General features: G+C 39.6%; 1 protein-coding gene across 17 annotated transcripts in view; it reads left to right on the plus strand.

Annotated features, from left to right (window-relative positions):
• Positions 1-797: 797 nt before the first annotated feature.
• The window catches only part of REXO2 (RNA exonuclease 2), a 146,442-nt gene continuing 119,240 nt past the window's right edge, over positions 798-27,999 (plus strand). For 7 of the 17 annotated variants that reach the window (XR_014815351.1, XR_014815357.1, XR_014815359.1 and 4 more), the window contains exons 1-10: positions 798-982; positions 1,955-2,038; positions 5,087-5,164; positions 5,786-5,897; positions 7,475-7,583; positions 8,782-8,835; positions 10,976-11,318; positions 21,973-22,129; positions 26,685-26,739; positions 27,450-27,539. Coding sequence is in view for 2 of the 17 variants with exons in the window: in XM_003129878.4 (XP_003129926.1) it covers positions 836-982; positions 1,955-2,038; positions 5,087-5,164; positions 5,786-5,897; positions 7,475-7,583; positions 8,782-8,835; positions 10,976-11,105 (714 nt within the window). In the remaining 15 variants the exon portion in view is untranslated. Of the gene's footprint in view, positions 1,095-1,954; positions 2,039-5,086; positions 5,165-5,785; positions 5,898-7,474; positions 7,584-8,781; positions 8,836-10,975; positions 11,428-21,972; positions 22,130-26,684; positions 26,740-27,449; positions 27,540-27,999 lie in introns of those variants that run through there. The other 10 variants (XR_014815353.1, XR_014815355.1, XR_014815348.1 and 7 more) reach the window with 5 other exon arrangements.

Raw genomic sequence — 27,999 nt, forward strand, 5'->3', positions numbered from 1 at the left:
TAAAAATACTTTGATCAAAACCAAAGCAGATTGAAGAGTGGGCAGAGCTCTTTTTAGTTCACTTTAACTTGCTGCATAGATTTGTTATACAAGGAGAAGATTCAACTTTGTGAACGTGTCAGGGTGAAGTAGGAAGTCATTACCACTAACATCGAACAGCTGAACTGAAACACAGCCCACGGGACATCCCTCAGTAAGCAATAAGGAGTAAATCCTTTGCCGACGAAGAAGACTTTTATTCAGCACCTAACAAGTGCTAAGTTACCTCTCAGATAAGATCTTTTAAAGGTTTCCAAAAGATTTGATGATAGTAGAATTGGCCTTCCGGCCTAAAAAAGAGCATATCGCCCTGCTGTCTCATGTAAAGGAGAAAAATACCCAGTGTGTGGAGCGGAGCAGCAGGTAAGTAAAAAGGAGGTTAAAAAGAGTAAAAAAAGAAAAATATATTTGAAAAAAATAAAAAATAGGTAACAAGTCTTTTTTACCAAACGAACTAAGAGAGTTTTTTCTCAGCTAGGCGGCTTGCAACTAATCCAAATTCAGGAAATAACTCTTCAAAAGGAATAAACTTAGTTCGGAAAAACAGGCGCGTCCAGTAACACCCGAAAACACGTGGCGGGGGCGGGGAAATTGGTCGCAACACCAGGCAAGACTCTAAGTCCCATCACGCCATTCGGCAACTAAGTCCGACTGTTCATGGCGAGCCGGCGCATTGGATGCTGGGACTAGTGGTTTTTGCTCCGGCGCTTCCCCGCGGGTTTGCGACGTTTAGCGACTATCGCGCCTGCGCCAGCGCCGGCTGAGAGGCTGGGGCCGTGGCGGCTCGTGCCGGGTGATGCTAGGCGGCTCCCTGGGTTGCAGGCTGTTGCGAGGTGTGGGTGGGACTCGCAGGCAGTTCGGGGCGCGGGGTGTCCGCGAAGGTGGCGCAGCCATGGCGGCGGGGGAGAGCATGGCTCAGCGGATGGTCTGGGTGGACCTGGAGGTGAGTCAGGTCGGTTGGGGGGTGAGGGAAGGCGAGTGAGGTTTCGCGCGTGGCATCAAGTAGCAGAGCCTGTCCGGGGAGAGCGGCGGTGTTTGGATCTCAGGTGTGGCAGGTGAGCGCCGCTCGGTTGTGGGCGGCGCGGGGCAGGGCGCGGGGCAAGAGTCCTGTGGGTTTGGGGGACTGTGCCCGACTGTAGGCTTTCTTTTCCAAAGGGAGGAGTCATCCATATGGCTTCCCCAACCCCTCAATTCCTCCCAGATGTGGACCTCCCTAACGCTTGGGGCCCTTTGGGCTCGGGGTCCCAGGGGTGGAGGTGGGCAATGCGGCTCTGCCAGACCCGACTTCCCAGCCTCCCGGGACCTTAGGTTGTTAGAGCTAGACGGGACTCCGGAGATGACTCAGCCTTACCCCATATTCCATAAATGAGAAAACTGAGGCCCAGAGAGAGAAAGGATTCAGCTCATTCAAGGTCGTGCTGTTAGTGAGGATCTGAGTTGGGACTCCAACCTAGTTCTTATCCTTTTAGGTTTTCCATACTCAACCAAGGACTCTCTCCTTCCCTTGAGCCTCAGTTTTCTCCTATGTGAAATGGGGATAATAATGCAAAATTGTGATGAAGACCAAGTGACGTAATTAATATAAAAACTTTGTAAACTCTGTACAAAGATGTAGTGATGTTAGTTATCCAACTCTTCCAAAATTGGATGCTGTCAGCACTCAATTTTGCTTGCTTTGCATCTGCCCCAGAGTAGAACTGTGATGCCGGACATGTAGCAGGCCCTTGGTAAATGTCTGTTGGACCAAAAACTCATATTGAGCGCCTTAAGTACTTGGCCAGGGAGTGTTATTGTCTCTTCTTTCCTGGCTCTGGGATATAATTTGAGTATGCTTGAAGGGTTTCCTGTTAAATAAACTTGGGTACGGTAGACCAACAAGATGGTTTTTTTGTGTGTTACATATTTTCTATTGCAGATGACAGGATTGGACATTGAGAAGGACCAGATTATTGAGATGGCCTGTCTGATAACTGACTCAGATCTCAACATTTTGGCTGAAGTAGGTGATGCCTTGTAATAACCATACTTAGAGTGTATTAGAAATTGAAAGATCGCTTTTTTCCACATCTCTTTATTTAAAAAATGCAGAAACTGGGGTCCCTATAGATTAAGGTCCCTATAGATTAATGCTGTCATTTACTGAGAGCTTACTGTGTGCTAGGCACAGTTCTAAGTGCTTTACAGGTATTCACTCTTAATCCTCACGGCAACTATAAGGTGTAGGTACTATTATTTTATGGAAAGAGACATTTTGGCACAAAGGTGTTGGGTAATTTGCCCAAGGCCACCCGGCTAGGTATTGGGAGAGCCAGGAGTTTAACTCAGGCAGTCTGAGTCAAATGCTCCCAACCAAGTAAGGCAACCAACCTTGGTAGCCTACCGGGATTGGTGACTCATGCCAAAGTTGGCTTCTTTATATCATAACCTTAGCTTTAACTTGACCCCATGTAGTCAGTTTCTACCTTTTCAACTAGGACGTCTGCTCCTTCTAACCTATATTGAGATTTTAGAATTTCTGTTGATAGAGAATCGTGAAACATCCTCTTGCTGATCTCTTGGATATGATCAAGGTTTTAATACGCTCCTTTTAACTGAAAGATTAAGCGAAACCAAACACACCTGTTGCCTTTTGACCACTTACAAAGCATTTAGTAAGTGTATGACGGCTTCTGATTGATAGAGGGTCAACTCCTGGGCCCCGAATAACTTTGTGTCCTATTGTCAGCCTTATTCAGAGGCAGTGAGAAACTCTAGAAAAGGAACAGGGCAGGGATGTTTTTGGGAAAGACAGTTTGGTTAAAGTCAGTTTCCAGAGGGTCTGATTGAGGTGTTACTGACACTGGATCAATTTCCTTAATCTGCCGTTAAGACTTCTAAATTTCCTGGGTAGGTAAAAGAAGGGAGGAGCCATTTTTAGAGAAATTGCTACTTTCCTGGAGTACCAGGCCAACATCCTGTTGTACCTCCTGATACATCAGCTGAAGGAGAATCATGAGACTTGGTATTTCTCATCAAAACAACTACCTCTTTAAAAAAAAAAAAGAAAGAGAAAAAAGCTTTATATAAACGTTGAGTTTAGGTTTGGTTGTTTTTTTTCCCTGTCCCTTGGAATTTGCTAGAGATGACTAGTGAAGAGAAGTGTCTTTATTTACCAGGCTGATTTACCTTTGGCTGAAGAAGAGTTTTTCCCTTAGACTGTTGATATAATGTGAAACTAGCAGTTTAATGGACCAGGTAGTTGCTGAGTACCCTGGAGGAAATCTGGGTCTGTATTCACACAGCTGCAGACAAGTGCGGCATTTGTAAATCGGCCCAGTCAGATGAGGGTCAGGATGTTGAAAAAAAAGCAAAAATCGCTTAGGGGCTGTTGGCACCTCAGTATCAGTTCTGTGGAAAATATGTTTTCTTCTTGTGTACTAGTCTGAGGAAAATGTTTTATGCTGATAGAAGAATAGACATCCCATCTGAAATTTTTTCTGTAGGTAGCTTAATGTGCCAAGCTAGGATCTAGATAGAGTAAGTGGAATAGCCTTACATTGATAGTGGTTTGCTTTTTCCATCGTAGTTTGTTGGAATAGCATTTTCCGATATGGAGTTTTTTTTTTTTTTTTTTTTTTTTTTTTTTAATGTTACCAGAGCAGAGTTTTTGCTTCTTCATGGGGCTTGGCATCAGTAATTTTTTTGTTTGGCTAAAACTTGTTAGTTGTAGAGGTCAGGCATATTTTAGTCAAATTCTTGCCATTCCTCTCAGGGATTGCCAACTATTTTTACCATCTTAGTAGTAATCATACCTTGGGATTTGTAGAGTCCTTGTCTTCCAGAGAGTTCAAAGAACTTTATATCTATAATTTCTTTTATTCTGTTAACATCCCTGAGAGGCAAGAAGGGGTCAGTGTGTTATCTTCATTGTACAGAAGGAGAAACTAAGCCGAAGGTGGCTTGTCATAATGCCACGTGTTGGGCTTCTCTTGTTGCTGGGACTCTGACTCACAGTTGCATGTTCCATTAAGTGGGGCTGAGAACTCCAGGGTCACTTTTTTTTATTTTTCAAATGTCACTAGTTACCTTTTGAACTTTTTAACATGAAAATTCTGTTAAAATTAGGCATTACTGTCGTGGCTCAGTGGTTAATGAACCCGACTGGTATCCATGAGGACGTGGGTTCGATCCCTGGCCTTGCTCAGTGGGTTGGGGATCTGGCATTGCTGTGAGCTGTGGTGTAGGTCACAGACTCGGCTCAGATCCTGTGTGGCTATGGCTGTGGTGTAGGTCGGCAGCTACAGCTCTGATTCAGCCCCTAGCTTGGGAACCTGCATATGCCGTGGGTGAGGCCCTAAAAAGATAAAAAGCAAAAAAAAAAAAAAATAAATAAATAAAAAGAAAATACTGTTAAAATTAAACAGTATAACTTTCTGCAAAATATATGTATAGTCAGGTGTTGGTGTTTTGGCCCTGTTCTCCTGTCTAATCCCACTCCCCAAGTCTTACATGTTTTCTTAGTATTTTATACACATATGCCAATGTGTATATTTTTTAAAAACAAGTGTAAGTGAATGCATAAGCATGTATGTACTGTTCTGCAACTTGCTTTTTTCGCCCGGCAATAGAGTCAGGGACTGGCAAGCTTTTTGTAAAAAACGAAGACCAAATATTGACCATTTTGGGCTCAGAGTGCCACGTACTTCTCTGTCACATTTGTTTGTTTTACAATCCTTTGTAAATGTAAAAATCATTCTTAGCTTACAATTAAAAAAAAAAAGCCACAGGCTAGGTTTACTGATGCTTAATTAATATCTGTTTCCTCTATTAATGGACATTTCAGTTTTCAGTTGTGTGTGTGTGTATGTGTGTGTTCATTTGTTCTTTTTTGTCGTCATAAACAGTGCTGGAATGAATGAAGGCCACTTTTTGAAGTAACAGAGTGCCCTCATCTATCTTTCTTTCTCAGGCATATATATTTAATCCTTAAAGCAGCTTAAACTTTGCCTCAGAAACCAAGTTTATCCCTGTTGATTCCGGATGACTTAACGGCTTTTCCCATCCACAGGGTCCTAACCTGATTATAAAACAGCCAGATGAGTTACTGGACAGCATGTCAGATTGGTGTAAGGAGCATCACGGGAAGGTAACATTACCAAATAACAGGGTTGCTGCTTTGGGGGTCAGTGACAAGCTTGTTGCCCCCACATCTGAATCCTAGCCCCTTGTTGGAGGGTGTTTTTAAAAGGGGTAGTAGAGGAAGATTGCTTGGCAAGCCTGGGAAACTGGTTGCTTGTTGACTTTTCATCTTTGGGACCTCTCGAGGTCACCTTCTCCTGCATGTCCTCTTTTTCCCTCTCCTACTTCAGTCTGTCGCGAGCGCTTTGTGGATTGTCAGGTGTTGCTCAAGTGAGTCTTTTGGATGAGGTTAGACGGCAGCTTTCAGAGCAGAGAGAATGCTCCTCTCCTGTTAATAGTTGTTGCTTCCCAGAGGTTACATTTGCTTGTTTGTTTTACCCTTGGACTTTGAACATCACCTTTTCTGACTGTGTGGAAATGCTGTTAACAATCAAGAACGTAGCTTATTTGACTTGGCTCCTTGAAGAAAATATTGGTACCAAGACAGCAGTTTCAGTTTGAGCTTGAGCTCGCTCCACAGTCTATCGGTGGTTATATTTGCTCATTTTAGAAGGGAAGTTTCATTTCTGGATGCCTTTGAAAACTGACTTGATGTGTTTTGGTGGGGGCTGGGGATTCTCTCTTGCAGTCTGGTCTAACCAAAGCAGTGAAGGAGAGTACAATGACATTGCAGCAGGCAGAGTATGAATTTCTGTCCTTTGTACGACAGCAGACTCCTCCGGGGCTCTGTCCACTTGCAGGTAAAATCCAGTCCTATGTCTACCTTATAGATAGTCTTCCATTGTAGTCATTCAAGAGACTGCAGTTCCAGAAAGATCAGCCAGGATTATCATGTCTTCCACTTTCTCCATTCAGATAACACATCTTACTTTTGTGTTCAAATTTCCCTGTATAATTTATACGTGAATATTGGGGAAAATGCCCTGAAACTTGACATGAGGTCTGGGATACCCAGACCAAGTCAATACAGTTTTTCCAGATATTTTTATTATGGAAAAATTTCAAGTGTACAGAAAAGTTGGATTTAGTAATTGTTAACCTTGTGCCATGTTTGTTTTATCTGTCTGGTTTTTTTGGGACATTTGGAAGTAAATTGCAAGTATTATGACACTTCATTCCTAACTAAATACTTCATCCACCATTTCCTAAGAATAAGGCCACTTTCTTAAATCCACAGTGTCATTATCACATTGAAGATGATTAAAAATAATTCAGTAACATCATCTGATACCTAGTCTACATCCAAAATGTCTATTTTTTTTTTAATAACCAGGATTTAGTCAAGACTCATGCATTCATTTGGTTATTCTGTCTGTTCAGTCTCTTAACCTAAAATGTGCGCCTTTTTTTTTTTTTCCCTTGTGACATTGACTTTTTGAAGAAACCAGGCCACTTCTACTAGGATTTTGAAAGGACTACCAAATTGTCCAAGGGAGGTTAATGTTTGTGATGGTGTATTTGTATTTGTAAATTGTACAGTAACTAACACTTCCCTTAAATATTCATACAAAAATTTTTGACTTTAGGTACTAGAGCATGTATTGTATAAATTTCCCCCCTAGCCAGTGCAGCTGGTATCTCTTAAAATTCTTATTTAAAATTTAGTGTTTTTATGGGAGTTCCCATTGTGGCTCAGTGGTTGTGGGTTCGATCCCTGGCCTCGCTCAGTGGGTTAAGGATCTGGCGTTGCTGTGAGCTGTGGTGTAGGTCGCAGACATAGCTCGGATCCCGCGTTGCTGTGGCTGTGGCATAGGCTGGCGGCTACAGCTCCGATTGGACCCCTAGCCTGGGAACCTCCATATGCCGTGGGAGCGGCCCCAGAAAAGGCAAAAAGACAAAAAAATTAAATAAAAAAAATAAAATTTAGTGTTTTTAGTGTAAATTACTGTATGGAAACATGAGTGTGGATATGATTTATTAAAATTGAGATGTAAATAAAGACTTATCTAGATTTGGTTAAAGTTTTAGTGTTAGTGGTGTGGATTTTGTGATACTGGGAAAAAATTTGCGCATCTGGTATTAAATCTAAAAAAGTAGTGGATTTGAGCATTTATTTTAAGTATGCGGAGTGATGGATTTATCCTTTTGTCCATAGAGAGGCCATTTACGAAGTTATGAGCTAGACTCAGTACTCTGAAATCTGCTCTTGTAATCTAATCAGACACGCTCAAAACTAATTTAGAAAATTTGAGATGTGTTTAGGATTCGTTTGGATTAAAAAGATAATCATCTCCCTTTAAATACAGTTTATGACTTTTTATGTACTCTTGTATATCACTAGAAGTACACAGATGCAGTATGCTTCGTGTCTTTCTAGGAAATTCAGTTCATGCAGATAAGAAGTTTCTTGACAAATACATGCCCCAGTTCATGAAACATCTTCATTATAGAATAATTGATGTGAGCACTGTTAAAGAGCTGTGCAGGTAAGGGCTAAATTTAGGATCCATTCAGTTGCCTCATTTAGCATGTTTTACTTGAGAATTTGTGAAAAGTAATTGAACAGAGCTATAGAACTGAGGGGCCCAGTGGGTGTATAACTTAGTCATCCCATTCTCACTTAAACTGGTGAAAATTGGGGGAAAAGACCTCAGAAATCTTCCATGTACATTTTATTAATCCAGAACATTTATCGAGCACCTGTTCTGTGCCGTGGACTGACCTCTGTGCTGGGAACATACAGGTGAAAAGCCCTTAAGTGCTTAGAGTTTAGTGAATTGACAGGTGTAACAAAAACACACCCGAGAAGTGTTCTGTGTGAAGATGTCTGTCAGGGAAAAGTGCGTGTGGCATTTTGAGGGCACAAGAGAAGGGGCCTCCAGCTGCTGGAGGGAGGGGAGTGGGAAGTCAGGGAGAACTTCACATAGAAAAGAGCCTTCAAGTTCAGATTGAAAGAACAGACACCTTCCAGGCATTTAGGTGAGGAGAGAGCATTTCAGAGGGTGGGCAGAGGTAAGAAAATAGACAGGAGCAAGGAGGTCAGGGCGATAGATCAGATTGTTCTGACTAGAAGGTGGTAAGAAAAGAGACAGGGAGATGAGAAGGACTCTTGCACCAGTTGCAGAGAGAAGAATGAGCTTGGGAAATGGCAGTGGGTGGTGGGCAGCAGGTGGAGGTAGAATATTTGAGAATATCTGTGACAGTGTTGAGTGCAGAATGGGGGCCTGGGGCAGAGGAGGAGGCATAAAGTGATTCCTTGTCTTTCTGCTTTGGGCAGTTAAGTGGATGACGGAACTGTTCAAAGATAAAGGGGAAAATAGAGGCAGTGTGGATTGGTCCACGGGGGAAGGGAGGTGATGGGGGTGATGAGGATAGTGGCATGTGTGTGGGGTGGGAAGTGCCTGGTGGGTTTTAGGTGAAGACGTCCGGGCGGCATGTCCATGATGGAAACTCAGGAGAGGGCTGACCTGCAGTGAGCAGATTTACCCATCTCATGCATTGACGGTCTTGGCCAAAGAGAACGTACACAGTGAAGAGGGAGGAAGATGGCATCCCAGGCAGGCGGGCACCTCGATAGTCAGAACCCAAATGCCTTTTTCAGTGTGAATCAATCACTTGAAGGATGTAATTATTCAGTGTATTTGAGACACTTTCCTTTGAGAGTTCCATTTTTGCTGTGTATAGACGCTGGTATCCAGAAGAATATGAATTTGCACCAAAGAAGGCTGCTTCTCACAGGTAAGTTTGGGTCCTTCCAGTTGCTTGGCCACCTGCCACAACGTAACCCTGCAGTTCCTGGCTGCTTGAAATCTGTCTCTTCTCTGCTTTTCCTTGAGGGAAAAGTAAAGGACAGCTACTTAAAGATAACTTTCTTTTGCTAAGATTATCAGGAATTGTGGTCAGGAGTCCAGCATTCCATTGTGAGCTACATACAGTCTTAAGTCTTTATTGCTATTTGAAAGACTTGTAGGTAACTTTGTTTGTAGGTATATGAATTGGCCTAATTTTTCGAGCAATGAGCAGTATTGATATTCTTCCCAGCAAGAATATGGATTTGTAGCCATTTAAAATTAGAACACAGATGCAAACTGTTGCCTTTGGAATGGATAAGCATTGAGATTCTTCTGTATAGCACTGGGAACTGTATCTAGTCACTGATGGAGCATGATAATGTGAGAAAAAAGACTATATAGACTGGGTCGACTTGATGTACAGTAGAAAATTGACAGAACACTGTAAACTAGTTTTGATGGAAAAAAATAAAAATCATTAAAAAAAAATAAAATTAGAACACGTTTGTACCATACAGTTAGCCTGACTTGGACACTTTTTAGTTTTTCAGGTTCTTTTTAATGTCTGCAGCCTTAGGCCCAAGTACCCCAGGAATTTAAAAATCTTGTGTATCTGGTGTCCTCTTTTACTTCTTGGTTTGGTAGTCTTTCAGGAAGGCCATAAGGCTTGATGGGAGATTTAGCAGCTGGCTTCTGAGGGCAGTGTTTGTTCATCTACATGCTGAGTCCCTACTGTGTGCCATGCACAGTTCTACGCAAACAGAAAGACCAAATCGCTGCTCTGAGGAGCCTGGTGTTCTAATGTTTTTGAGGGGGGCAGGGGGAGCTTCCATGGCCTACTGCATAGTAACACAGGTCTGGAATACCTCACGTGAAACACTTGGGACTTAAAGTGTTTTGGATTTTAGAATTTTTCAGGTTTTAGAAAGGTGGTAACACCCCTAACCAGGTCTGAGAGGGCACCGGGTAATCAAAGACATGGGTGTTTCTGCAGTGAAATGTATGGATATTTACACTCACTGGTCTAACTAATGACTATAAATAGCCTCACATGAAGGTTGGTGGGGTTTTGCCCAATAGTGGGCTCTGGAAGTACTCTGGGGCTTCAGCTCTCTTTTGGATTTCTGCGTTCTGGGTAGGATATTGTGTTCCTTGGCTTAGCCAGTGGCTGTGTTTTGGATAACTTCCTCTTGCCACTGTCTATCCAAGACCTGGGAAGAAAGGAGAGCTGTTGCCTTAACCCCAGAAATAAGTGTTGCACTAAGGTCGGTGCAGTTCGTTCTCTAGAAGAGGCCCTTGGCCCATCATTCAAAGCTGATTGACTGACTTGCACACTGTTCTAATACTGTCGGTTACCTGATTTCTCAGACTCCAACAGATGAGAAACAGCATGTTGGAGGAGAAGAAAGGCTGTTAGATGGAGGCAGGCTGCCACTGATTATAGCACAAATCACCACGAGAGAGGAGGTAGATCCTCTTTTATGGTTAGGTACTGTCCGATAATTGATGTTTATGATGATGACTGAGTCCTGAGTTATGTTGGAGTATGTCAATATATTTTGTGCAGAGACATCATTAAATATTGTGCAATGTTTCCCAAACTGTGTTCCATGAGCTGTAAATATGTATTCCACAAATGTGGTCAATTAAGCTTTAAAAATACTGTGATACAGTACAACTTCCTCCTGGGAATTCATAGTACACAAGAGTACATTAAACGCTTTGCAAAAACTTCAAAAAAGGAAACGTTTCATCTAGTTTTTCCTAAACTTAATTTGACCCTGGAATTCATTCTTCACCCCTTTGGAAAATCTCAACATCTTGTGGGACAGTTTGGCAAACTTTAATCTGTTATGTTTTAGAAATTTTTTTAAATCAAACATTTTTTTTTTTTTTTTAAAACAAAGCACTTCAGTTTGCTTTGCTGAAACATTCTACTTCTTGATGATTTTGATGCTACAGAGAGTGGCATTTACCGTAGTACCTGTGGTTCTTAAGTTATTTATGAAGCGTTACGCTTTGTAAAATGGCGATCGTCTCCCCTGTGTCTTGGACCTGTTGGCTCAATCTGATGTGTTTGCTTGTAGGGCACTTGATGACATTAGCGAAAGCATCAAAGAACTTCAGTTTTACCGAAATAACATCTTCAAGAAAAAAACAGATGAGAAGAAGAGGAAAATTATAGAAAATGGGGAAAATGAGAAGACTGTGAGTTGATGCCAGTTCTCATGCTGCCACCACATAGTTCTCTGGAAGCGACTTCTGGTGGTTTTGGTTTTTGTTTTTGTTTTTTTGGCTCACGCTCATTGCTTGGCAGAGCACCTTCCTTCAGTTAACTTGCAACTCCAGATTGATTATTCAAGCAGACAGCACCCGAAAATTATTTTTCTCCTAACATGCTGTTTTCATTTATGACACAGCAGCTCCTTTGTAAGTACCAGGTCACAGGCATCCCTTGGTACATAATCTGTATTTGCTTTTAGACCATTCCTTTTGTTTAAAAAATAATAATAATAAAGCTAGTTCTATTGAAATGCAACCCTTTTTGTACTATCTATTCTTTAGTATTTTAATGATTGGGAATGATTTTTCTGTTTTAGGTGATATGGCTGATGTTTAAATTTTCGTAGTGACCTTAGGCGTGGAGTAAATTTCTTAGGTTAAACGGGCAGTGAAGTTACTCTGTTTTGCTATATAAGTCAAGAATAAGAAAACTGGAGATAGGTTCGGAGAAGCAAATTGGGTTCGTTGTCAGAGCCCTGGTGCTACTCTTTGCTGTGTTCGAGAAATTCAAGTAAGCCACCAGACAGTGATACTCTAGGTAATAACCAAGGTTTATTGAATAGGTATTATGTGCAAGGCAGCCACTGTGCTAGGTTTATGGAAGATAGCTGGCTGCCCTAGGTCTAATGGTTGGTAGGTACTTGAGGAAGGATTTCAGTTGGCGTATCTTAACTCCTAGCTTTATGTACTTTAGCTCTTTAGGCACTTTAACTCTTTAGTTTATGTGCAGTAGGGAGGTGAGGCCTCAGCCAGAGGATGCGTTAGAAACATCTGTCTCTAGAACGAGTATCCTTCAGACAGATGCCCCCAAAGAGAAGAAATCAGACTGGGAAGGGCCCCCAGATGAAAAGCCTTTTGTGTTGATCTCAGATTCCATCCCCACCCAATTCTGTGGCTGTTATATGAACATAGCAGTGTGATCCTAAGGTAAGAGACTGTGGAAATCCCTGGTGGCTCAGTGGGTTTAGGATTCGGCATTGTCACCGCTGTGGCTAGGGTCGCTGTTGTGAGGTGGGTTCAGTCCCTGGCCTGGAACTTCCCTATGCTGCAGGCAGGGCCATAAAGAAATCACTGGGCTGTAGATCAGAACTACCTCATGATTCCATTTACTAAGTTGTTTTACCTAAACAACAACCTGTGAGTGGAGAGAGGCTTTAGTTGAATTTTTTTCTAAAAGAGGAATTTAAGGCTCAGAGTCACAAGTGTAGGAAGTGTGAGTTGATGAAAATGTGAGTCTGCTGACTTTTCTGACTAGCACTTTTTCTACTTCTCAGAATGGCCTGGGTTTCAGCTTAGGTGGCAGCTTTAGGGGGTTGGAAGAACAGGGCTCTCGAGTCAAACGCTGGGTTCCTATCTGAGCTCTGTGATATACTGAGTGACTTGGCAAGTTTACTTTTCTGAGCCTCAGTTTCCTCATCTATAAGATGAGAATGACGGTACCCACCTGAAAGAATTACCAGGATTAAATTATGTATTACACCCAGTTCTGAGCTCAGTGCTTGGCACTCAGTGAGTACCCTGCCCTGATGACTGATGCAGAATGGTGATGGATGGCCTCAGGCCACCATCTCTGGAAAGGGCTGCTCTGATCCATAGCTATGGTGGCTGGGCCATTACCTTAAATCGGCGTTCTTTGAACGCTCGTGACTGTGGTGTTGAGGACTGTTCCAGACCTCACTAGCAGGGTGACCTTGTCTTGGTGGAGTGCTTCTCACTAAAATTTGGGAAGATAGTCTGTATTCTTGCTTGGCTCTGAGGAATGTTATAAATTCTAATGCAGGAAGAGATATGAAAGAAAGCTCCAGACTCGAGATAAGTGGTTCAGAGGAAGCACATACCACGGTTAACGCCATGGGATTTCTGCCACCCAGTTGGCCTGGTTTTTCAGGAGTTAACTGAGCCCTACCATTAAGTCTCCTTAAGAATCTTAACTCCTGGTGTTCACTTAGAATCTTCTGTCACACGAATGGCCAGTTTACCGATTTAATCCTCTCTTCTGTATCTTCATTATTAATAGGGCAGAATTCATCCCCTAATGGAGCATTTGTTAATTTTTAGTAAAAATAATTGGCAGCCTGTGAGATAAGCAAGTCTGGTTTGATGCAGGTCTGTGTGAGGCCATGATGGTTCAGTGATTAGTTCATTATTTATTAGCCTGTTGAAAAATAAATTTAAATTGGTACTGCTGGAAACTACGATTTCACAAGGGATTCCTTAGGCTATGAAGTAATTTCTGTGAAGTGAACTGCCATGCAAATTGGTTTAAATAGAACCTCAGCTCTAAAAATGATCAGTGTGTTTGTTTAGCAGAGTTTGCCGTTCCCGGGCTGCTGGGCCCTTCAATTGGTGCTTCTTTGGTCTGTGCTGCTGTCTGTACTGTAATTACCCTGTGAGCTGTGTTCTCAGGATGGTCCAGGGCTATTTCCCCAGCATCACCTCGGGAAGTGGATGAGTCAGCACTGTGAGAGTAGTCCCAGTCAGTATTCCTTGAGTGCTCATGATAATCTAGCCATTGTACTGAGTGTGTAGGCAAGAAAGTCTCCTTTTTTCCAGCAGCTTAGCCACGGGAGCTGAAGATGGAACCTGAGACACCTGGGTTTTCTCATTTATGAAACAGTATATAGCTTTATTAGTAAACCAGCGGACAAGTTCATGGGGAAATTGGTAGTTTCTTCCTTTGGCAGAACTGGTGTATTTTATGTATACGTATGTCTTAGGGAAAAAAAGAGTAGCTAGCTAGTTATAGGAACCAAGTGCAATTTTGTCATTAAATAAATTTTGACATATTGATTGCGTTTGACAGTATGTGAATGTAATAGGTACACTCAAATACCCTATCTTGAAAAATTAATAAGCGGCAAGGATGGTGGAGAATTGGTTGTTGCTAGGAGAAGCTGTTTGTAGCAGATTGATGCAAAAGCTATTATGTTCTGCATCTATTGATGAAGCAAAAGCTATTATGCTATGTATCTCTTGATATATGCTGTATATCTTCTGTGAAAATTAATTGAGTTTTAGTTATTTGAGCAAAGTCTTTAATTTTAATTTTATGCTCCCCCTTTTTTTTTTCTTTTTACCGTTTAACCTCCCCCCCCCAATGTGTAGCTCCTGATAGATAAAACCATAGCCATGGTGGTAATATAAATGAGGAGTCTTCCCTAGTTGAATATTTTTTATTTATTAGAGGAATATTTGCAATTTTCTAAGAGACCTTAAATCAACCCACACCACAAGGGTACTATGTAGAGGTGATGGATGAGTTACTTAATTTGATGGTGATTTTTTTTCCCCACTATATATAACGAAATCATTAAGTTGTACACCTTAAATACATCATTTCTATATGTCAGAGATAATCTCAATAAAGTTGTTAATATGTATGTTAAAAAGTCTGCAGAAAAGGGATTATAAATTTTCATTCCATTGGAATGCAGGCAGATGCATTCATGATTAACTTGCCAAGTTGAGTGCATGGAGCTGAGACTTAGCGTAGTCGTCAGGATAATTTTAATCAGGATAGTTTTGCACCTGGGTTATAATGATATTTACTGGTATTCTGTGCTATGGAAAACCAGAGTCTCTCATTAGGAATGAGCCCTAAAAAGTAGGCAGATTAGGGAGTGGGGAGCAAAAATTTATTCTTTCGTGCAAATGAAAACGTAACAGGCTACAGAATCCTTAGGGACCCAGGATTAAGTTGCAGAATTTGGGTTGCACAACGATGTGAATGTACTTCGTGCCACTGAACTGTACACTTCAAAATGGCAAAAATGTTACGTTTTATGTAATGCAGACATTTTCACAAAAAAGATGTGTAATTGACCATGACTCATTTTGACAGAGGATGAATGCCTAATGGAAGCTAGCTTGGAGGAGCTGAATCTGAGCCCCTGGTTTTTGCTCTTGGGAGAGTAACTTCCATTTTTTTCCTGATTTTGTGTAGCAGGAAGTGGGCAATTTAGGGTGGTTCTTTCTTTCAGTTTAGGGCTTTCTGTTCTGTCAGCATCAGAGTGGTATGAAGAATTGCTGGTTTTGTTTACAGACAAAGGGAATTTAGCAAATTAATAACCCTGAAGAGCATTTAGCCTCCTTTTCCCCAAATTTAGCCTTGTGAGTTGGGGGAGAGCTGTTTCTGAATTCTGAGTTAAGTGTACTTCTTGGATAATCTAGGTTAATGGTCAGTCTAGACCGCCCTGGAATCCAGTCCTGTTTTGTTTTTGTGGAAAAACTTTTCCACTTTGCATTCCATCTCACCAGCTCATAATTCATATTGAGCAATGGAATTCATTGTTAAATCAGAGAATAGTTTTATATTTTCACTCATCCTGGTTGTGTTCTTTTCTGTCCAAATCATTCACTTATTTTTCTTACACACACTCTAATCTTTACCATTTTAAGGGGTTCTAAAGTACCTTGTTATAGTCTTCTACCATCTTTTTTTTGGGCAGTGGGGGGGTGGTGGCGTGCCTATGGCATGTGGAAGTTCCTGGGCCAGGGATTGAACCTGGGCCTCAGTTACCACTGCGCCGCAGCTGCGGGAATGCTGGATCCTTAACCTGCCTCGCCACACGTGAACTTCCTATTCTTGTATCTTCTTATTCTTTTACAGCCCCTTGTGATAGGTTGACATGATACCCCAATCATTTTATGTTCATATTTAACAACCAGCAGAAAGTAATTTTGGAAGGACTGAAAAATAGGATGGATGTTAGGGACACTGTGAAGAAAATTCCTAGCCTTCTCTAGAATGGAATAGGAGCAAAGGTTGCCCCTCTTTGAATGAGGTATGATAAATAAAAGCTTCCAGAAATGTGGAGGTTGACTTTATATCCTCTAGGGCCAACTCTGACTAGAAAACCTTGTTCCCTTCTCAGACTTTCAGTATTTGTTTTATACAGCATTGGATTTTTTAAATAGTAAAAATTTAACATTATTTAGATACTCTATAAAGATTGCCAACTTTTATTTTGCCAAATAAGGATGTTAAAAATAACATCTCTTCTTACACCATCATTTTATAGAAGACATTTAAAAACATACAAGAAGACATAATTTCAAAATAAAGGACAGGTACTTAAAATTGAATACATTTAGCTTTGTAAAAAGCATGTTCTTTTTATTTTTTATTTTATTTTGCTTTTTAGGGCTGCACCTATGGCATATGGAAGTTCCCAGGCTAGGGGTTGAATCGGAGCTACAGCTGCTAGCCTGTGCCAGAGCCACAGCAACACCAGATCTAAGCTGTGTCTGCGACCTACACCACAGCTCACCGCAATGCCGGATCCTTAACTCACTGAGTGAGGCCAGGCATTGAACCTGAAACCTCGTGGTTCCTAGTTGGATTGTTTCCGCTGTGCCACAACGGGAACTCCCTGTTCTTTTTATTTTTTATTGTGATTTAAATTGATTAAAAAAAATACCAGCCTCATCCTGGGCCTGTATCAGTCTGCACATTGGATTTTGGGAAACACTGGTGTTTGTATGCCTGGGACTTGTGACCCAAACACCCCTGGAGGAGTAGAAGAGAGAGAAGTTACAATATATACTACCCAAATTATTCATTTTATGAGTTATTAAAGGGAAGGAGTTGGAAGATATCCAAAACGCTGGTAGCTGTCTAGTTGAGGTGAAATTGTGTGGTGCCTTGATGATCAGAGCATCAAAGGAAGATGTTTGTTCATGTGTGTGGCCCTACTTTTGGCCTTATGCAGCTCTTCCAAGTGACTCTAGGAAGACCGTGAATTCCTTGGTTATTTGAAATTTTGTTTTTCCACTCTTGCCATTTTGAAATTGTTTTTGTGTGACTGTTAGTTATACAGTCTTTGATGTTCAAACATTGGTTTTCTGAGGCTGGGTAGAGAGTAAGGGAGAAAGGTATGAGTTTTAAAATTATTTTAGGAGTTTCCTGGTGGCTCAGTGGGTTAAGGATCTGACAGTGGTCATTGCTGTGGCTCGAGTTGCTGGTGTGGTGCGGGTTTGATCCTTGGCCTTGGAACTTTTATATGCTGTAGGCACAGCCAAAAAAAAAAAAAAAAATTATTTTAGATTTTCAGATACAGCCTAAAAATTTTTAATTTCATTTGAATTAAATTCTAGGTCTAGTTTAAATTTAAAGAATATAGATAAGTGCTTCCTGTGGTTTAATACTGGTTTTTGAGGTAAATATGACAAATTTTTTTTTTTCTTTTTAGGGCCACACTCACGGCATATGGAGAGTCCCAGGCTAGGGTTCCAATCGGAGCTACAGCTGCCAGCCTATACCACAGCTCCCGACAAAGCCAGATCCTTAACCCACTGAGTGAGGCCAGGGATCAAACCCGCAACCTTATGGTTCCTAGTTGTATTCTTTTCCACTGCACCGTATTGGGAACTCTGACAAATACTTTTAAACACTGAGTTACTAAAAGACTCTTGGGAACGGAGTGTTACAGACCCTTGATAAAAACAGTTCTGAAATTTTATGGGGGCACAGTCATTGCTTAAGAATTTCTTCTCTGAAAACATACAAGTTAAACTACTTAATTGTGATAGCACATGGGCATATTTCTAGAGAAATTAGGTATTTTGATAGAAAATAACAATTTTATGAATAGGAATTCATTTATTAACTTATTTTTTTCCATACATATTTATTGGAGATTCTGATTTGTGCTAAATATTGTTTGAAAAAATTGGGGGTCCAGCCAGGACTTAAGACACCCTGCCCTTATAGAGATTATCTTCTAGTGAGCAAGACAGGTCGTATGTAAGTAAAAAAAAAAAATAGCTGTGCCATGAAATAAAAAGATGCTATGGGAAAGACAAATGGTGATGGCAGCTGGGAAGGGGGAAGGGCTGCTTTGATTAGAACGGCTAGAGCTGGTTGCCTTCCTCAGGTGACAATTTAGACTAGTCCAGAAAGATGGGAAGGAGGCTGTAAGAGGCACAGAAGACTATGGCCATCAAGTAGCAAAGAACGTGGTGCATCCTTGGAAGTGTCAGAAAGTCAACTTGGGTGGAGCCTATGGCCTAAGGGATGAGGGACACCAGGCTCTTTTAATAGGGCCCTAGTAAATGCTGAATAAATGAATGAGTGTAAGACTTTTTCTGATTAAATCCTTATTGCAAACTGAAAGAGGGTGATCATGATTGAGAGATGGGTATGGCTAGGGATAATGGTCAGCTGATCAACTCAGACTCTAGAGCAGGATCTCCATTGGGTACCTAGGTTTTAGATTCCACGTTATGGGCCCAGATGTTTGGTTTCATCAGCACATCAACAGTAGACCAGCCCTCTAAGGAGGAACGTATTCCCAACAAACGCACTGATGTGTAGTTCTGAATGCTGATCAGTTCACCTGGGGGTTTCCTTTTCTCATGATGAACATACCATATTAACATGTGCTGTATGAGGCAGCTCCTTTTCCAGCATCAGGGCACTGGGAAAACGAGTTTTTAATCAGAAGCCTACTCTGTAAATTTAGAATGGGCTCAAGAAGGTCTTGAGGAATAATCTGTATGGGTTCAGCTGAGGCTTGATGATGTCTTTGCTTGACAATGAACACTTTGGAGGAGGAAGTGGATTTGTATGTACCTTTAAAGGTCACTGGTTTGTTTCCTCTAGGCTTCCTTTCTCATCTTTTTTTGATACAATGTTTCTTTTTTATTTTGATATAGAAATTTTTTTGTCTATCAGTTTTTTCATATATCAGTTTTTACTACTAATAATATAACAGTTGAATATATTGTAGAAAATAACTACTGTACAGAGAACATTACTGTTAATATATCGATACCTACCCTTTTTCCTTTGTATTTATATATGTAGCAGGCTGCTCAGTGAGGCAGACTTTAAAATGTACTTTTCTTGTCATAAATATTTAAAGTTGGTAGCAGATTGTGTCAGAGGTGACAGCACATCATCTTTGAACCAGACTTGTGCACCCAGAGTGTCTCTTTGGTTATACAGTTATAGTGTAAATATTCTTGTATTTTTTAATAATGTAGATAAAACAGCAAGAATGCAAATAAGTCAAATGGAGATGTGAAGTAATCTGTTTAATAATGTAAATGGTTCTTATTGAGGGAGAGTACACCTTAGCTGAAATTTATTTAAATTTTTTTATAGAAAGTTTAAATTGTATGTACATATTAAGCAATGAATATAATGAACCCCCATAGATTTTGATCCAGCTGGGACAGTTCACTCCTGAGTCATTTCACTCTGGAGTCATCTGTATACCTGTCTGGTCTCTTCCTTCACAGATAATTCTGCAGAAGTCCCCAAACAGCATGGCATTTCTTTTGTAAATACTTCAGTATATATCTATAAGGACTCAAAAAATTAAACCAGTAACCATGATATGATTACTATACCTAATTTTTTTTTTTTTTTGTCTTTTTAAGGCCACACCCTCAGTGTTTGGAAGTTCCCAGGCTAGGGGCTGAGCCAGAGCTGCAGCTGCCGGCCTACGCCACAGCCACAGCAATGAGGGATCCAAGCTGCATCTGTGACCTACACTGCAGCTTGTGGCAATTCCGGATCCATAACCCACTGAGTGAGGCCAGGGATTGAACCCACATCCTCATGGATACTAGTCAGGTTCTTAACCTGTTGAGCCACAGGTTAAGATTAATTTTTTTTTAAATAATTTTTTTACTACTAGTGGCTGTGCCCGTGGCATATGGAAGTTCCCAGGCCAGGGATCAAATCTGAGCTGAATCTGTGACCTACGCCACAGCTGCAGCAACACTGTATCCTTAACCCATGGTGCCACAGAGGGAACTCCTATTCCTAAAAATTTTAACAGTGATTTCCTAATATCACCCAGCAAGTGTGTATGTTTCTCCATTCTGTATTTCTCATATGTAATTTGCAGTTGTATCTAGTGGGTGGGTGAGACACATTTGATTTTTTACTATTTCCCTTTCCACACTCAGAATTCTTTGATGCCACTTGCTAAGAGCAGCCCACATACGAGGAGGAAGAGGGGAAGTCCAGAGAGTCATTTTGAAGTCAAATAATTTTTTTTTTCCTGCTAATCGCCTTGGGTTTGGTAAAGAGTAAAAGGCGGAAGAAAGGACTCAGAGCTGAATAGATATTCTAGGAGAATATAAGGCAAAAAAAAAAAAAAAAAAGAGCTCCCTTGGCTGAGGAGCTGTGATGACTAATCTATAATTTTAGGTTGCTTATTTCTGGGTTATAATTTGTAACTTTGAGTGAAATTTATTAAATTCCTACTGCCTAGCGTCAACATTAGTTGGCAAAGCAGAATTGAGAAAAGTGAGCAGTGGTTTTCAGAGAGCAGCTGTAGAACGGCAGTCACCAGTGAAAGGCGACAAGTGGCAACAACCAAAACATAGGAGCCCCTTGTGGGACTCCCAGGCATTCAGGAGGGATGTGAATTTCCTCTCCTAAAACAAGAAGCTTGATTTCTTTTCGTTAGATCATAAAGAAAAAGGTGACCCCAGAAGGCTGGAGTTCTGGGGTTACTCATGATGTATATGTTTTCATAAAGCAAAATGGCTATAACATGATGAATCAATTAGGGATTATAGTGTGAAATGATCTTATCACAGGGACCGCTGTTTGTTATAAAGTGATAGTATATGTTTGGAATATAACATAGACCCTGATAGGAAAGTAGCTGCTAAGTAACTCACAGGATCTCTCTTTATTTGAATGGCTGTCCACTTAGGTTTTTTAAATAAAATGTAATTTTTTATTGCTCTTTGTTTACTTTTAGTGGTAGTGAATTGCTACCAAAACTGCTAGTTCAAGACCAGTAGTAATAAAGAATTTTACAAAGTTCATGAATTTATGTATTTAAAGGCTTAGGAGTTTTGTTTTTTTCTCAGATTTTATACAATTTTTTTTACTTTGTTTTTTGGGTCCCACATTTACTGAAATGAATTAAATTCCACCCATTCCACTTACTGAATTCTACCCCTCAGTTAATTCACACTGGACATTATTACTGGTCCCTGCCAGCACCCGTTTATTTTATGTAGTAGCGTCCTCATTTCTACTCCATTTCTGCCCCCTCATTGCTGTTCTATTGCATGTATGTTCCTCCATTCTGCCATTTTTATTCTCATGTACATCATATTGTATATATGTGTGTTTTACTTGATATAAGTGGTATTATGATCTAATTCTCATTTTATATCCCTTTTTATGCCATACTCTGTTTATGACGCTATGCATATCACTCAGTGGATATTTAGCTTACTAAATCTCTCTTAAAAATATTTCCTTACATGCACATTCCTCACTTTACTTTTTGGTACCACCACCAGTACTTACCATGAATCTCTTGATATATTTGTTCTTCTGGGCCTTGGCAAGAGTTTCTCTGCAGTCTAGAGCCAGAAGTAGGATTTCTGGGTCATTGGATATTCCTGCACTTAATTTCTCTAAGCACTGGCAACATTTTTTCCATAATGGCTGCAACAGTTTTGTGACCAGAAATACAAAATTACCATTTCCTAGATTTTGTCAGTAATTGGAGTTACATGAATTTATAATTTTGCCATTTTTATGTGTATAAAATAGTACTTCCTTATTTAATTTGCATTCCTCTGACTATGACCGGATTTGAGCATGTCCTCACACGTGTTGCAGTTTGGTTTTCTTCTTTTGTAAGTTGCTTATTCATAGCCTTTGTCCATTTTTCTGTGGGATTTTTTTGTCTTCATGATTTTTATTTCAATTATTTACACCCAATGCGTTATCCATCTGCTGACATTGTGTGTGGTGACTTTCTTTAAACAGGGACCTTTGATTTTATTTTTATAACGTCTGTCACTTTTCCTCCTTAAGGTTTGTTCTTTGAGAATATTGTGTAAGAAATCGTTTTCTCCGTCAAGATCATGAAGACATTCTCCTATATAACCTTTACTTAGCTTTATGTTTTAATTTTGCTTTTTATGTTTTGGTTTCTAATACATCTGGAGTCCACATCTGGAGACTGTGTGAGGTAAGGATCTAACTTTATTTTTTCCATAGAGTGTACTAATTTTCCATCACTCTAAATGATCTATCCTTTTCCATTGACTTGTGTATAATACTGCCTCAGTCACACACCAGGCTTTTATATACAGATGAGTTTATCGCTGGGCTTTTAGTTTAGTTTTATTCCATTGGTCTTTGATCCTATGCCATTGTTTTTCTTTGTTTTTTTGTTTTTTGTTTTTTTAATAAACTGTGGTTTTGTACCATGTCTTAATTTCTTACAAAGTCTTTTAATTGGATGGTTATGATCCTGGTTTTCTATGTGGATTATAAAGTCAAATTCATGTAATAACAATCTTTAAACTGTTTTTGCCTATTATTTCTTTTTCTTGTGTAATTACATTGACCAGCATATCCTATACTGTGTTGAACAGTATCTGTGGTGTTGGCATTTTTATCTTGTTTTTGACCTGAAAAGAAATGCATGAAAATTTTTTCCATTAAGTATGATGTTTGCTATAGGACATTAATACATAGCCTTCAATAACTTAAATAAGTTCCATTCTATCCTTGTTTTCTCTTTTGTTAGAATGAATTATAATTGGATGTCAAACATTATTAAATGTCTTTCCTATGTTTTTTGAAATAATGTATTTTCTTTACTTCATTGCTGTGATGAAATACATTTATAGGTCTTCTGATATTAAATCATCTTTTCATTTTAAGAATAAACTCTTAAAATACTTAATAAGATATTATTAGGGTTATTTTTTTCAAACTCTCAGTTTGATTCTATTAGCTGATATTAGGAAGTTTACTTCTATGTTTGTTAGTGAAATTGGCCTGTAATTTTCCTTTCCATATTGTACTGATCAAGATTTTTTTCAAGATTGTACTCCCATGAAAAATGAATTGGACATTTTTCAGTTTTTCTCTTTTTTTTTTATCATTCTTAATATTCAAAGAATTCTCACTGAGAATGAGATCTTGTCAAGGATGCTCACTACCAGTTCTGTTGATCATCATATTCATGCTAGCCAACACTTTTAAGTCAGTGAAAAATAAAAACGTTAGATAGGTGACTTGAAAGTCTATATGGATGACCCAAAAGAATGTACAAACCATTTTTAGAAATAATAAGAATTGAGTTCCCGTCGTGGCTCAGTGGTTAGCGAATCCGATTAGGAACCATGAGGTTGTGGGTTCAAACCTGGCCTCACTCAGTGGGTTAAGGATCCAGCGTTGCCGTGAGCTGTGGTGTAGGTCGCAGATACGGCTCAGATCCCGTGTTGCTGTGGCTCCGGTGTAGGCGGGTGGCTACAGCTCTGATTAGATCCCTAGCCTGGGAACCTCCATATGCCGTGGGTTCAGCCCTAGAAAAGACAAAAAAAAAAATTTAGCAAAACCAATATAGAAAACCCAAGTTGCATTTTTATATTGTAGCAAACATCAGTTAGAAAATGAAAATTTAGAAACATGCTATTTACAACAGCATAGAAAAATATGAAACATATAGGAATACATTTAACAAAAGCTTTGCAAGACCCTAATGGAGAAAATGAAATAACTATATTGAAAGAAATTAAGGGATACTTAAATGGAGAAAGATACAAGAAAGGCTCAGTATAATGTGAATGTTAATTTCTCCGCTTTTATTTATGGAGTCAGTATAATCCTAGTAAAAGTCCCAGCCCTATTATTTTGTAGACCTTTGATAAAATTATTCTCAAATTTGTATTAAGGTTCAAAGACCCAATTATTGGCCAGCTCTTAAAGAAGGGTGATAAGGTAGGGAAGATAGCCTTCTTAGATATAATGACTGCTAAAGCTACTGGATTTAGGTGGGTATGGTCTTGTTGCCGGGATCGATAAATAGACTAGTGGAGCAGAGCAGAGAATCCAGAAGCAGAACCACACATTAAAAGACCCTTGATATATAACAAGATGGTTTTCAAATTGGTGGAAAAGGATAGTTTCTTTCTTCAATAGATATTAATGGGACAATTGAGTGCCCATATTTTAATAAATGGAATAGCACCCCTGCTTTACATCATATACAAATAAATTCCAGAAAGGCATCTGTGTATTTTTCATGTAGGGAAGAATTTCCCAAGCCAGACTACCCTTGCACATGCATGCCAAAAGCAAAATAAAATAAATTACAGTCATACATATTTGTGTGCATAAACACATATAGTAAAGGAAAATGTTCAAATAATTTCTCTTCTCGAAATCTACCATAAAAATAGTAAAGATACAAGTCACACACTGGGGGAAGATAATTACAAATCATAATTGATAAGAACTTATATAGAAAGAAGTCTTATCAAATAACCAAAAATGAAAGAATCTAGTAGAAAAATGGGAAAAATATGAGGAAAGTTACTAGACAAAGAGGAAGTCTGAATGTTAATAAACATTTGTTATTAGCAACTTTGTTATTAGAAAATTCAAATTTAAATTATAATAAAAAACATTCCTATGAGATTGCCAGTATTATAAAGTCTGAGAATACCGGGGATTAAAAATGTGGTGCAGGAGTTCCCGCTGTGCACAGCAGGTTGAGCATCCAACTGCAGCAGCTTGGGTTGCTGTGGAGGTACAGGTTCAATCCCCAGCCTAGTGCAGTGGGTTAAGGATCTAGCATTGCCACAGCTGTGGTGTAGGTCACAGCTGTGGCTCAGGTTTGATTCCTGGCCTGGAACTTCCATATGCTCTAGGTGTGGCTGAAAAAGAAAAAAAAAAATGTGGTGCAGCTGTAGGAGGAATACAGTGGAAATATAATGTTCATGTGAAGCATATGATGTTATAAACCACTGTTAATTAAAAATGCATTTTAAATAAAACCGGAAAAAAATATGATGCAATAGGAACTCTCAAGCAGTACTGGTAGGTTGGTTCAGCTACTTTGGAGACTACTTTGGCTTTACTTAGTAAGTTTAAATATGTGCAAATCCTAAACTTCAGTGATTCTACTTCTAGATATTTAACTGAGAGAGAATCTTGCACATATGCACCAGAATACAAGTATAAGCATGTCCATAGCAGCCCTGCAATGTAAATGATCCACGTATTTATCATCAGTAGAATGTATAATTGCAGTATGTTGGATGACACTGCAGGGAAAACAAGATCTATAACTGCATGCAGCAACATGGGTGAACTAGAAGATAATGATGAGCAAAATTACCAGGCTACAGAAGAATCCATGAAATATGATTCCATTTAAGTAAAGTTAAAGGAAGAGCCAAAATTAAGCAATGTAATATATATGTGGCATAGCTATGAGGTCAGAATTGAGAGACAGCCCAGCCGGATCCTTTCCCAGGGGTGGGAGAGGATGTGATTGGGGGGAAGCACACAGGAAGCTCCGAAGGTTTTGGCTGTGTTTTCTTTATGCAAGATGTGTTTTTGGCCTAGGTGTTTGCTTTTTTAAAAAATGAATATTCTCAGAGTTCCCATCACGGCTCAGCGGAAACGAATCTGAGCAGCATTCATGAGGACACAGGTTCGATCCCTGGCCTCTCTCAGTGGGTTAAGGATCAGGTGTTGCCATGAGCTATGGTGTAGGCCAGCAGCTACAGCTCCGATTCGACCCCTAGTGTGGGAACCTCCACGTGCTGTGGGTGCGTCCCTAAAAAGAAAAAAAAAAAAGAATATTCTTTGAAAAGTATATAGGTTTTATTTTCACAAGTATGTATTTTACAACAGAAATACAGTTAGAAATTCAATATGAAAACCTTAACAAATTCATGGCATAGAGAAAGTACATGTATTATTTATTGTTGCTTTATTATTAATATCAAGATCTTTCCTTCTAAATACAGTTGTAGCTTCATCTCACAATTTTTTCATGTAGTGCTTTTATCTAGCTTAAAGTCTTTTTTTGGTCTTTTTTTGCAATTTCTTGGGCTGCTCCCGTGGCATATGGAGCTTCCCAGGTTAGGGGTCGAATCGGAGCTGTAGCCACCGGCCACAGCCACAGCCACAGCAACTCGGGATCTGAGACGAGTCTTCGACCTACACCACAGCTCACTGCAATGCCGGATCCTTAACCCACTGGGCAAGGCCAGGGATTGAACCCATAAGTTCATCGTTCCTAGTTGGATTCCTTAACCACTGCGCCATGACAGGAACTCCATAGCTTAAAGTCTTTCAAAAATTTCTTCCTAATATTCTCTTTAAAACAAATATTATTTAGTAGGTTATATTTCAATGTCTGGGCACATAGGATTGTTCATTCTCTCTCTCTCATAATAATGCTGCATTATACAAAACAGTCTCTATGAAGTTGTTTTTTAACACTGACTGAATACATTTATTTGTAGTATGAAATAACAAATTGTACTTAGTGAATAAAAATACCTTTATGAAATTTCATGTGGTGAAAACAATTTCGGTATTGCAATTCTGAAACTCTCTTTCCCCCTTTTCCCCATTATAGCCTTGATTTTAATATCTCTATTTTTGTTAATATGAGGTTTCTTAGTACTGTAACCATAGCGATATTATAGAATAGACTGATTTTTTGTGTTTTTCTTTTCTTTTGTATGTGTGTGTGTGTTTAATGTATTGTTTAGTGTCATTTTAGATTACCCCTGGCAATGTATGGGAATGCCCATTCCTTGTTCTGTGGTAAGTAGTATCGGATAATAGTTTTCAAAAAGAATTTTTGGCAATTTGAAATACACCAATACACCTACACCCCCTCATGTATATGTATATATATCTTTCACTTATATTTTATTCTTTATAAGTAAAGTTTAATGGTTTTATCTATACATTTGCATTTGTCATTCTAGGTGAATTGATCATTTCCTTTACTAATTTTATATTTGTGGAAGCAGAAGCAACATTTTTTTAATTCATTTTTATTTTTATTTTTATTTTTTTTTTTGTCTTTTTGTCTTTTCTAGGGCTGCACCCGCGGCATATGGAGGTTCCCAGGCTAGGGGTCCAATCGGAGCTGTAGCTGCTGGCCTACACCGGAGCCACAGCAACTCGGGGTCCAAGCTGCATCTGCGACCTACACCACAGCTCACAGCAATGCTGGGTTCCCAACCCACTGAGCAAGGCCAGGGATCGAACCCGCAACCTCATGGTTCCTAGTTGGATTCGTTAACCACTGAGCCATGACGGGAACTCCTTTTAATTCATTTTTAAAACCTTTTTATTTATTTAGGGTGATATCTCTTTCTGCAATCACCCTCCCCCCCATTTGGTATTTGCTTTTTATTTGCAACTTATTCTTTTTACTTTTCTTCTTTTCTTCCCCTTCTTTAGGAACAGATCTTCCCACATTTTTCTTATTTCATGTAGAGCAGTTTATTCTTCTTTTATTGCAGGGAGAAGATCATTTGGCGGAGGTAATGCAGCCCAGATTGCAGAATCAAGTTGCAGGTTGAAGAATGTGAGTGCCAATCCTCTCCAATTCTGTAAGTCAGTGAATATCATATCTATTCAGACAGCTTCCTGATATTAGATCATTCTGAAATATAACCTTCCTTACGATACAATAGTGACCTCACATTCAGGCATGTCAAGAAAATATGACCTTCTGACTTCTTAACAAAATTTTATCCCAAGTGACTTGGTAAAAACACTGTGCACACCTTATTAAACAATCCAAGGGAAAATGTCTCTTCTATCTGTAGTGGAAGAATCACATTGACATTTGGCAAAGGTCAGAGCTTCAGAAATATAACTTAGTAATAAACTGCTAGTATTTTTATATTGTGGTGGTAAAAGAAAACTGCAGGATTTTTTTTTTTTTTTTTGACATGTTTAATTCTTACCAAGAACTTCCTAAGCACATTGTTTGTCTACTGAAACTCAGCCTGTTCCACATTTTTGACAGAAAAGCTAAGTCTTTTCCTTTTGAAAAATAAGAGTTGG

Source organism: Sus scrofa, chromosome 9, assembly GCF_054392235.1.
Source record: "Sus scrofa isolate SSC_HxYL_T2T_F1_AM1 chromosome 9, Sscrofa_HxYL_maternal_Yorkshire_Landrace_v2.0, whole genome shotgun sequence".
NCBI lineage: Eukaryota > Metazoa > Chordata > Mammalia > Artiodactyla > Suidae > Sus > Sus scrofa.